The sequence below is a fragment of the Danio aesculapii genome, chromosome 5 (genome assembly GCF_903798145.1).
Source record: "Danio aesculapii chromosome 5, fDanAes4.1, whole genome shotgun sequence".
Taxonomy (NCBI): domain Eukaryota; kingdom Metazoa; phylum Chordata; class Actinopteri; order Cypriniformes; family Danionidae; genus Danio; species Danio aesculapii.
Genome location: NC_079439.1, coordinates 32,340,514 through 32,353,570, shown reverse-complemented (window position 1 = coordinate 32,353,570; position 13,057 = coordinate 32,340,514). Strand labels below are relative to the sequence as shown.

The 13,057-nt window shown below is 34.0% G+C and overlaps 1 protein-coding gene across 1 annotated transcript in view; it reads right to left on the bottom strand.

The window, feature by feature from the left end:
* The window catches only part of zzef1 (zinc finger, ZZ-type with EF hand domain 1), a 79,009-nt gene extending 67,408 nt beyond the window's left edge, over positions 1-11,601 (bottom strand). Inside the window, exons 1-10 of the mRNA XM_056457944.1 lie at positions 11,006-11,601; positions 9,576-9,720; positions 9,243-9,437; positions 6,661-6,844; positions 6,366-6,565; positions 4,641-4,851; positions 3,046-3,162; positions 2,630-2,808; positions 1,678-1,776; positions 1,329-1,420 (exon numbers count right to left, since the gene is read on the bottom strand). Of these exons, the coding sequence (XP_056313919.1) occupies positions 1,329-1,420; positions 1,678-1,776; positions 2,630-2,808; positions 3,046-3,162; positions 4,641-4,851; positions 6,366-6,565; positions 6,661-6,844; positions 9,243-9,437; positions 9,576-9,720; positions 11,006-11,461 (1,878 nt within the window). The 5' untranslated portion in view covers positions 11,462-11,601. The remainder of the gene's footprint in view (positions 1-1,328; positions 1,421-1,677; positions 1,777-2,629; positions 2,809-3,045; positions 3,163-4,640; positions 4,852-6,365; positions 6,566-6,660; positions 6,845-9,242; positions 9,438-9,575; positions 9,721-11,005) is intronic.
* Positions 11,602-13,057: the final 1,456 nt, after the last annotated feature.

The following is a 13,057-nucleotide window of genomic DNA, read 5'->3' as shown; positions in this document are numbered from 1 at the left end:
GTAAGTTTGCCTTTTAACACATGACATCTTTTCCATAGCTAAACAGAAGGACATATTATTGATCCACTTTACAATAGCTGGCTTCCCATTTTCCTCCAGTACAAGCTATTAGATGCTTTGCTTGGAGTATACTTATATCGATAAGTTGACTAGTGCTGCTGTGGCAATCACTATTTTCATAAGTAATTCCCAAAACAAACATTTACAGTTTCATGGGCAGTTATACAGATACCATTTCAAAAATGAACATAGCCACTTCTTTCCAAAATTCCTGTACCTTCGGGCAATCCCACATACAGTGCAAAAGTGTACCCTTTTCAACTGAGCATTTGATACATGTGTCTGGGATACTTTGGTTAATTTCATTTAACCTGACTGGAGTGATATATGTTCTGATAATCCAGTTGTGCTGCATTAATTTAAGATTACTATTAAATGATAATGATTGAGCTTTTATACATATTTCCACCCATTCATCCAGTGGAATATTTACATTTCATTCTTCTCTCCAGGAAGCCAATTTAAATTCTGATGACTCTGTCCAGCATGATTCGAACATCTTATAGAACATACGTACTAAACATTTTGATTGAGCAGACTTTGATAACAGGTCTTCAAAAAGGTGTTTTGGTTGGTTTTGTAAGCTTTGCACCTTGATGAGAAGAAAAATAGCTCCTTACCTGAAGGAATTTAATGAAATGTTTTTGGGAACAACTAATTGTGTTAAAATATGAAGCACTTTTTAAGATTTTAAGTAAAACCTCAATGTGTAATAGAAAAAAAACAGCACAAAAAAAATAAATAAAACAAGTTAAAAAAAGAAATCAGCCACCAACTAAGATTTACAAAAGGATTAAAACAATTTAAACATTAAAAAGGTATGTGTTAGCATTAATCAAATACTATTATTCCCAGTGTTTATTTATTCTGCAACTTTCTGACATAATATCAATTTCTGTTTGTTGAACTTCATATATAAAATCAATCTCACATTTGCAATAATGCTCGCATACTGATTTTTGAGAACAATGCACTGTAGCTAGTGTGACATTACTTAACTACTGTATATCATATTTAATAAATGTAATATGCAAATTAAAGTGTATTAATTAATAAAGGAATCATCTAACTGCATTCTAACGGGCTTCATCATGCAATCATGCATTTTGTTTGATTGTTTTGGCAAATTGAAGGACATACACAGTAATATCGCTTGCACATAATTCAAAAACAATCTATCACCATATAATTACAGAATATAATATTGTAACCCCAAAAATGAAGCATTAAACACAAAAAGCTCAAGAGTATGCAAAAGCTTCTCTCACTTTTATCTTGATCTGTGTGACCTGGAAGCAGCTCTGGTTTTCAGTGGACAAAATCACACTGGCTTTCCTCTTTCCATTCTCTGTCAGGAAGCCTGCAGGTTTCAAATCAAACATCGACTTTTAAAAACGTGTCAACATTTTCTTTTTGGCCCAGCATTGCACGCAATATACAGCAAATAAAACAGGGTATACTTTCACTCTTGAGAATAACACGTAGCAAGTTTTGCATTTGAAGCAGTTATTTTCTAGTACTAGGTGATTTACCCCTGAAGAACACGACCACAATACCCATCCCTACCCATATTTTAAAGTCAGAATAAAGCAATAATGTTGTGCATGGTCTGTGTACCATCTCCAGTGTTGGGCTCTGTCAGCATGTTTTCTGGGCCAGACTTCTCCTCTTTACTCTTTACATCACATGCCATCAGATGGAGCTGCAGAGGTTTACCTACACACAAACACACACATTACAATACAGTAGGCTTAATCAGCTTATTCCTTTTACTGAAAATGTAGAGACTGGCTGGCTTCAACAACTCTAGACCTGATGAGTTTTAAGCGGTTTTATCAACTAGTTTATTTTAATCCTTCTGCTAAAAATGGTAAAAATAATTACCTTTAATATAGATAATTACCTTTTTACTAGATAGACATTTTAACACAGATATGTATTCATGTGGAACTGCATCTACAATATTTTCAAAGAAATTTGTGACAATATAAACAAATAGAACAAATGTGTAGGTGTTCAGTGACAGGAGAATAATATTTATATTCATATTGTTAATTAAAATAAGAAGCTTAAGAAACTAAATAACGAAATATTTAAGAAATAATTCCAAATATTTATTAACTATGTAAATATTAGATTAGAATATTGTCTAAAAATGAGATTACATATTACATTAAGAAAACAACATTTATAAATATTAGATGAAAATTAGAAATGCTGACTTAACAGGTAACTGAAATAAGTTATTAAGGAGAGACGCTGCACAAATGGTAAATGAATGTGAGTTGCATTACATTAACAATGAATATTTATTTATGCATGTTAGCTTTAAGTAATAAAAAATACACCTGTTTAAATGTTAGTTCACCCCTCCTCAGATCTGACTAGGAATCATATTTATAGATACAACTTAGATTATCAAAGAATTTGTTGATATTTTTTGTTGAAAAATACTGAAACTGTAAAAATAAAAAGAACGGTAAAGTGCACATACAAAAATATCTATGTGAATAAATCACAAGTAAAAATGTTAAAAAAATAAATTGTCTATATAACTAGTGTCCATTACCGTTGCGGTGGAGTAATCTTAACCGGACTGACGCCATTGAGGCCAGCAGTGAGGAAGCTCTGTATTCTGAGTCCAGATGCCCACAGATTCCAGACAGGGAGATGAGGACTTTAGCAACACTGCCCCGAGCCAGAGCGAACGCTAACAGAGTCAGCTCAGCCTCAGGAGAAACACAGCAGCTAAAGACAGACACGGACACAAGACGGTTATCATGAGAGTCTTCAGCAGAGAATGGCAGAACCAGTCCAATTATGTTCAGAAGAAAAGGCTGTAATTATTCACTGATGCGAAATAGCTATCTTGTTATTATCAGGCTGGCTTTATTGCTTAACTAAAAATGGACGGGGTTTACCGCTGCCTTCGTTAGCATTGTTTTGACCTCCTAATAACAGATTTGAGCTGAGCTTGACTCTTACTCTGCTATGCGCAGTAAAAAGCCGTCCACCTCTTCCAGAATGTTTGCAGAGAAGAATTTGGGGAACTCAGTTGAGGAAGGAGTAAGAGACAGGGGTGGCATGTGCTGTAAGGCTTTCCTAGAGAGAGAAAATGTAAGAATAATTAATAAACCCACATGAAACAGTCCCTTAAAAGTGAAGTTGCGTCTTCAGTTTCACACTCAGGTGCACTTTGCACTAACACTACAAGCGTACCGCACCAAAACCCAACTCAACCGCTTTCTAGCACACCTCTTCCAAGCGGGCCAGGGCCAGAGCCAGCTAACTGAACCGCGCCTAGGCCCGATTCATAGCACTCACACTTGTCAAATGAACCGTGAAAAGTGCCCAGGGACGGTTCGGATAGCCTAGTGTGAGTGCACCCTTAAAGACAGTTGGTCAGAATAACACTGTTTTCAAAAGTCATTTGTTGTGATTGAATTTTTTTTTTTTTTTACTAAGTACTGATATTTAATTTCTTTTGAAGTTAAAACATTATTGTTGTTATGGTACTTTTTTTATTGTTGTTATGGTACTTTTTTATTGTTGTTATGCTACATTTTTGTTATTTTGAAAGTAGTTTTCAAAAAGCTTGAAATCTGAAACAAATTGTATAGGTAGATAAATACATCTAGGTGGTTGCTAGGCAGTTGCTAAGAAATTTTAAATTTAAATTTAAAAAATTTGTGGTTACCAAGGTTTTTCTATGGTACTCTGAGTTGTTGTTTTCATTGCAATTATTTGAAATTTGAAAGAGATTTCACCAGAAGTTTACAGAGTAAAACAAAAATTACATTTTACTCACTCATATTAAAATACTAAAAGGATGAAAAAATCAATTACATAGATCACACATACCAAAAAAGATTTAAAATTAACACTGGTTTCAATCTATCACTTATGTTTTTGATAATTTAATAAAATAAAGGAAAAACAGAAAAAATACAGAAAAAATCTCATGAAGAAATTGTAATGCATAATTTCTGAATAGAAGTATTAATTTCTTTTCAAAAGAATAAGGAAGTTTGTGTTCATTTTATAATCAAAATGCATTATTTCATGTCCCCAAGAATCAAAAATAACCATATGATCTTGTTAGGTCACATTGCTAGTTTTGTGGTGAACAATTCATCTGTGCATGTCAATAAGAAAAAAAATGTTTGCCCTTGTGATCTTTAATTGAATTCTGAAAATGCACTCCACGCTGCTCCAACTGTCAGTTTTGACAACAAACACAAATGGTGAGCAGGATGAGTCTGTTATAGCAATAACTCTTCTAAAACCCATTTCCTGATCTTACTGAATGAAATGCCTACTTTACTACATCCATTCAGTTTACGGTAAAAAAAAAAAAAAACAAGCCATGCCCACTGCTTTCTCATTTAAAATTCTCTAAATTTCTCTAGAAACTGTCACAATACCAAAAAAAAAAAAACAATCGTAGCTTCTGGTTCATTGGGACTTAAAAAATAAATAAAACATAATTCCAGGCTTTGGTTTATATGATTGGTAGCTTTGTGCATCATGTGACTAAAACACAGCAAACATAGCACATTCATTCATCCTTTTTCTCTTACTGTGTGCTCTGTAGGACAGTCTGTGCAAGCACAGGGTTTGTTTCCATTGAAGCGGTGACCAGAGATGTGAGGAGAGACAGATACCATATAGCCGAGGCGTCGGATACCGAAACCTCTTTACTCTTGGTGATCTGGTAGCCCATTGTCTTCAGACCATGAATACGTGTGTCACAGCCATCACTAAGGCAGCGCTTAATATTTATCTGAATATCTGAGAGACAAAAGAAAAAAGGTTTACAGATGCTTTTGCTAAATTTCTAAACTTCATGTTGATAAAGAAGAACTCTAAAATAAAACTAAACAGAAATCACAGCCAGTCTGTACATTTCACTCATCACAATATTTAAAGACCAAGTACACATCCATTAGTTCAAAAGATTGGGGTCGATAAGATTTATTTATTATTATTATTTAATTACAAAAATGTTTTATGTAATGTTTATATTTTATATTATTATTGTTGCTAAATGCATTTATTATGTTACAAAAAAGTTGAAAAAACATTAAGTTCAATTCAAAAATCAAACAAAAAATGCTTTATGGGTATTTAATGTCTCAGTGCTCTTTGAATAAGGAATTTATAAAGATAAACAATGAAATCATAAGTCCAAAGCCTTCGAAGAGTAACTGAAAATAATGTAAAAGCCTTTATTAAAATGGCTATTATATAAAAAAAGAGCACTGACATTTAATTTAATATTTAAGATTCGTATAACACTAGATTAAGTACTAAAATACAGTTTAAAGTGCAAAAATCTTTACAATTTGCAAACAAATATTTTACAACAACCCTCAAGTGGATTTTGTTTGATATGTAGATGTATACACTAAAATATGCATATTTTTAGTAGAACAACAAGAGATTACCATTAAATCATTTTTTTTCAGTATTTTTTTTTCTAAACACAACCTTTGAAAAAGAAAATATTAAATGTTTAGTGATCATGTTTTGTGACCAAGCTATGTATGGAGTATTTTGAGGCATCGTAATATCCTTACAGTATGTTAGATAGGGGTAAAAGTTATATGTAAATACACTTTAAGGAATGATTTTGATACATGATAACAAATCAATACTTTGACATTTTTATTTTCCCTTCATATGAGTCCTAAATAAATTATTATTATATAAAGTGCTCAGCATTTATAAGTAAACCCCTCACAAATCTGTCTTTTAAATTCATATTTTAATAGGAAGCTATACAATATTATATTTGTGCATATGCATTAGATTAGTCACTACTGAAGCCAAATCTGGAGCTTATCTAACAAAATAATTTGCGATAACGGTGCAAAAACTAGTACACCTAAATGTAAATGCTATAGAAAAATATTAAATATAAATTTAAAAAACAGAGGAAAAATCATGAAAAGCAAAAAATTAGAAAAATTTTGTTAAAATTTGATAGGTTGATTTTTTTTTTTGCAATATTTTGCCTGAATTTTATTGGATTATCTTTCAATTTCTAAATTGTTTGGTGACTAAAATATTACTTTAATAAATATATCTGTTTAGAAAATCTGTTTTGTTTAAATGCACCAAACTACATTGCTTATTTTCCCTACGAAATACTCAATAATATCATAATAAAATGTTTTCAAAATGGGGTGTCGTGAATAATGCTGAGCACTGTATGACAAATCAAAAAACAGCATAGAGATTTTCAATGCATTACGATGGCTTTACTTCAAACAAAATACTGTGTTATTAGAGTGTGCACTCACAGGGATGGCTGATGTTGGCGTTTTCTAACAGCGGTACATAACCCGTAATGTTACTGGGGATCCTCACGTCTCTGATCTCCTGCAGGGAGCGCCGGTTCTTTCCAACCGCTATAGACACCAGCTGCGGCATGTAGCTGTGGTCATTAGATGCTACTGCAATTGCCAACCGTCTCAAAACTATGTCTGGCTTCATTTTTAACCTGTGAAAGCAATGAGTCAAAGGAAGTAGCTATATTTAACTATCTCTTTATTAAGATAAGATGAAGCTCTATGTAGATGCAACAATGAATCTTGCCTTATCCAGTGTGAGCGAGCGCTGCCGTCCGACTGCCAGAAAGACACAGTCTCACCATTGGTCAGCTTGTTGACGTCTGTATTATTGGATGAAGCCTCGATGAAGCTGAAGCACTGAGTGACCACTTTGACCTTATCCACGTCTGGGTCATGATTGAGCTCTGCCCTGTACTGGATGTCTAGATCTGAAAGGAGAGCCATCAGATTATGATTATTGACAGCAATTGAGGAGATTGAGGAAGATGTGCTCTCACATGGCTTTCATCCTTTAGCAGTACTAAATGAAAATCACTTAAAAATAAAGGTCCTAAAACTTGCAAGTGAGTTACATTATTGTATTTCAGATCCCATTACCGCAAACTCTATAGAGGATGAAAACTGCAAAAACAATAAATAAATGAATAAATAAATAATTATGCAAATAAATAAATAAATAACGTCTATATATAACAAATTCTTGCATATATAAATAATTAACAGTGTGGGCAGGTAAATAAGTAAATAAATTATAAAAATATTGGGGCAATAAGAAAATGCTAAACTGAAAGTTTAATTTTCCCCCTTTCAAACGTTTATCCATTAATCATCATCAGAAGTCATTCAAAAAAAAATTTTTTTTCTAATGATCAACCAATAAATAAAGGAATATAATTTCAGTCAAGCAATTTCTTATTCCCCCAACATTGCTGTAATTAATTATTTACCTGCCCGTACTATAAATTATATATATATTTCTTATTTATGCAGAAATTTGTGTATTTTTATGTGCATTTATCTATTTGCATATTTATTTATTTATTCTTTTATTTATGCAGGAATTTGTGGATTTATTTACTCATTTGTTTATTTGTTTGCGTATTTACTTATTTATTGTTTTTGCAGGTTTCGTCCTCCATATAACTCAACCGTCTGTGAATTCAATGCCTGAAGAAAAAAAAAACTGTTTGGCATAAAACAGAAGTAGAGATAGTCTTATTTTCTCTGTTGTGGCATATGTCTGAATAAGAAAAAAAAAATAATAATAATTTAAATTTAATTTAGTTCATCAGGACTTGTTTTAATTTTGCTATTGGTTCACTCCACCCTAATATCAGTAAACAAACCATCAGAAAAATTATGAGATGGGATGGATAAATCAGATATTATTATACATGCACAATTTACGTGTGCACATGAACAACCAATGTAAATTCAGACTAATTTGCATAAATCTAGGCACTGAGCTGCTGGTTTAAGAGCTTATTATGAATCTTTGAAACTTCATTCACAATGAACCAAGTTTAAAACCCACAGTACATACACCTATTTACTGGCTATTTCTAAAAAAAAATGATTTCACAAAATCTTAAATTTACTTTCATAAGAACACAAAGACACAAAAGAAAAGAGATTTTAAAAAAATCTAAATAATGCATTTTTAAATTCATTATAAAAAATCATTTTAAATGTATTATAAAATATGTTTTATATTAAATAATCAGATTCCAATTTAAAACTTGCTTGCTATTTTTTTTATATAATTGTTTTTTTTTTGTTCTGTAATATACTTGATTCTGATTGGCCAATCGCGACATTGGCTATGTTATTCCCAGATAACAACAGATTAAAGTAATAACACAGGCTCATCCGGGTACTAAGAATCAATGTGGCTATTAATGAACATATAGATATTATCATTCACTTTGCTGTTCTTGACTGTTTAGCAGCACCCTGTGACTGAATAATAATAATAATAATAAAGATAATAATAATAATAATAATAATAATAATAATAATAATAATAATAATAATAATAATAGCTGCACGGTGGTGCAGTGGGTAGCACGATCGCCTCACAGCAAAAACAAACATCGCTGGTTTGAGCCTCGACCGGGTCAGTTGGCGTGTCTGTGTGGACTCCGGGTGCTCCGTTTACCCTTACAAGTCCAAAGCCATGTGGTAACGGTGAATTGGGTAAGCTAAATTGTCTGTAGTCTATGTGTGTGAATGAGAGTGTATGGGCGCTTCCCAGTGATGGGTTGCAGCTGGAAGGGCATCCACTGCGTAAAACATATGCTGGATAAGTTGGAGGTTCATTTCGCTGTGGCGACACCTGATTAATAAAGGGACTAAGCTGAAAAGAAAATGAATGACTGAATGAATGACTGAATTAATGAATAATAATAGTATTTCACCATGTAATAAGCGGGATAATGTACACCAAGCTGGTTGTTTTCACAAAATAAAGTCCTTCAATCATTTGGGGGAGACAAAAAAAATTTTTACTATTATTATTATTAAATCGAAGCCTGTCTGGCTTTATTCTGTGATAACAATTGGCAGCATGTACAATTTGTAAACATCTACACATCATGACTCTGAACAGAAAAGCTTTCTACTCGCTAATTTGTTTCTGACAGTATTGGTGTGCTTAACTCTTAATTATTGCTCACACTTTTGAACTGGCAGATTTTAAAGGCTTGACAGTGTGTTCAGAAGATCAGTGGTGGTGATGTTGAAGTCATGTGATGGCAGTGTTGTTTGTTTATAGGTTAACTTTAGCCTATTTTCATGTGTTTTGTTTTCACCAACCACGCCCTTCACCTTTCTCCTTCTGCAGCAGGTAATCCAGGAAGTCCTGCACTACAGACGCCCTCATGGTGCAGATGCTGTTGTAGCCATCCAGCACAGGGAACGGGATGACATTGCTGGGGATGCGATTCCGGTGCAAAAATTTCAGGATTTTGGAGGCATGTGCTTTAAGGCGGTCCTTGGACTTGGAGAAGATATCCACAAATCCTGTATAAGCATAAAGGATGAAAAACAAGTGAGTGAAAGAGTCATTTGAATGATCACCTTGCATGCTCAATTCTGGACATCTGAGCGCCTGTTGCCATTTCATTCAAATACACAACATGCTCATTTCTGCTTCCCCACCTGGTGTCAAAGAGCATGCCTGGAGCTGCCTGATCACATGACTCAGTTCTCCCTGCAGATTGGCTCCATTGGAGTTCCTTAGTGCCATGAGCATGTTCTCCACATCCACAATCCCATCACCCTCAGCATCAAACTGACCAAAGGCCTAAAGAGCACAGATGCAAAAGATGATTGTCTGTTTCTGTTTGTACATTCTCTGACACGCAAATAGTACACACTAAAAGACAAGCAGATGAAAAAAGGAGAAGGAAAACAAAAAAAAGCATTCACACTGCCAGTCTCAAAGCAGCCGTCTATTTCATCTACAAAAACACTGGCACGGTCAGTGTGCGAATCATTTGTGAAGCTGATGAAAGAAAGAGGGCCAGGTAAAATCCAGAAAGGAACTTCCAGAAAGCACCACACCAGCAAAAAGCAACTCAGTCCAATCATGATTTTTGATTATCTTAGATTAACATGTAGTACATAAAAAACAATCTGTGTTATGTTAATCAATTATATGTCAATATGTCATCACTGAACCATGATAAAACTACTGCAATGTTTCGAAATGGCTTCTTATATGTTGGGAACTATTCTTTATGCCTAACTGCCAGATGTAGTGTGTAGCTTTTTGTTCTTCAACAGCCATGTAAAAAGACATATCCCATGGCCATAGACTAGCATTAAAATGCCAAGGTTCAGATTTATAATGTGGAAAGTTGGTTTTATATTCTCACATTCAGAATTTCTCCTTAATAATATCAGAAAAGTGTGATTTGCATATTATAAATAGTGAAATCATATTAGCAACCAATGAATATCAAAGTACAACAGTGTTCACAGTCAAATAAATAGTGCTAATTTTGTTTTCAAGTCATATTTACATGTGATTTCAGACCAGATTTCAGATTAGCGTGGTAGATAATATAGGGAACGTGAAATGAAGGAATGTGCGAATATAAAACCAACTTTACCTCAATCAGAGTTATCATCTCTAATTGTAAAAATGCTGAGTCAATAATACAAACTTCTCTAGCCCTGAACAGGGCTGATTCTGCGGTCTAAATATTTGTTAAACAGCCTAATCAAAACTTGCAGCTGCCAATATAAACACAAAAACCAAATCTAACAATGACAGTCCTACAAGGCACGAAAATGTGGAGACAGCCAAGAAACAGCCTTTATCAAATGTGTGATAGTGTACAAAGATAAAGATTACACAATTTAACCACTCTCAAAATCAAGCTTGATGTCAATTACTCAACTTAGAGCTGCTTGTCAGAGTGAAGCGTTACTTATCTACTAATTAGTCATTTGGGGCGTTTTCCTGAAGTGCACTATGGTGGCATGTCATGAATCACTTGGCATGGGTATTGAACATACAAACTTCCAGTCACCAAGATTTTGGACCTGTGACGTTATGTCAGCATGTCCCAGAGAGTGCTCACCTCCTCGCACTCGTCTCTGGCCGCGTCTCTGCTCTCCATCATCTCGCAGAACTGCTCCAGGGTGACGGACTCCTCTCCGCGGCTCAGCCTCTCCTCTAGCCAGCGCACCAGAGCGCTCTCGTTGCGCGCCAGAACCGACTCCGAAATGGCGACCCATGAGTCGCTCATACGGGCCGCTGCCTCTCGTAGCTTCACCTGCTCTAGCAGAGCTTCGGGAGTGGGAAGACCGTGGCTCGGTGCCGGTGGGTTCGCCGACCCTCTTCCGCTTCTCCCCGGGCCAGCGGAGCCCGCCGCCGCTGCTCCTCCCGCTCCGCCACCGCCGCCACCACCTCCGCTACCGTCCCTGGTGCCAGTGGCCGCAGAGGCCGGGCTGCCCTCCGCGAACACGGGACTCTCCGTTTCTACGTCCTCTTCATCGCCGCTCCCCGCGCCACAGCCGCTCTCCGCGTTCCCCATGCTGTTCCGCGGCCTCGGGCTCTCTTCCGATCACCTTCAGCCCAGGTTTCAAGCTTAGTTTTAGTGTCAGGTTTGATTAATCCAGGGTGCTTTTCCAGTCAGTGCGTTCCTTCGCTGTCACTACCGCATTGACGGGCTCCGCCAGCTGACGTCATGTTTGTCAGCAAAAAACTTTGGTCCCTTCCGTGAGCTCAGCGACGGCCGCCGTACTGGAAACACGCCCCCTAGCGAACAACCGCCAGGATCCGCAATCTGAAATACGCCTTTGATTTCTTTCATTTTTATTTTTTAAAATGTAAAAACAATAAAGAAATAAGCAAATATATAAATAAATAAGTACACACATTCATCTATAAATACAATAATAATTAAATAATCAAACACATAAATAAATGTATAAAAAATCCACACATTCCTGCATAAATAAATAAGTATATAAGTAATTATATAATATTTATAAATATATATATATATATATATATATATATATATATATATATATATATATATATATATATATATATATATATATTTATCTCCCCTCCCCAATTTAAACGTTTATTCACTCTTGAACGTAGATGCGTATTTACTTTTCTTCAGGTCAACGTGCTAATGAGAGGGTGTCTGATCAATCATCAAAAGGCGGTCTTTATGCTATTATTGGTTGATCGTTAGAAAAAAAATTGAATTCGATTTTTTTTTTGACTGGCTTCTGATGATTAATGAATAAACGTTTAAAAGGGGCGTAAAACAAACTTTCAGTGTTTCAGCATTTTCTTATTGCCCCAATATTCGTGAAATGTATTTAATTATTTACCTGCCCACACTATTAATTATTTATACATTTATTTATGCAGGGATTGGTGGATTTTATATATACATTTATTTATTTATTGTTTTATTTGAGCAGGAATTTACATAAATAAATAAATGTATAAATATACATATACATACATACACACACACACACACACACACACATATATATATATATATATATATATATATATATATATATATATATATATATATATATATATACACACATACACACACACACACATATATACACATATATATGTGTGTGTATATGTGCATATATATGTGCATTTATATGTGTATATGTATATATGTGTATATTTATGTGTGTGTGTGTGTGTGTGTGTGTGTGTGTGTATATATATATATATATATATATATATATATATATATATATATATATATATATATATATAAATATATATATATATGTACATATACATATATATATATATATATATATATATATATATATATATATATATATATATATATATATATATATATATATGTACATATACATATATATATATATATATATATATATATATATATATATATATATATATATATATATATATATATATGTACAAGTTAATTCAGTAATAGAATACCCCAATGTAGAGCCTTATACTGAGAGTAAGGTTGTCCGAATTTTTACTCTTGCAAAAAAAAAACCGACATTCATATTTAAAGAAATTTCGTGTACTAGTAATTTTCTCTGTGTACAATTCACCCTGTTGTTCTTTCTTCTGGTGATAATTTTTGTTGTGATGA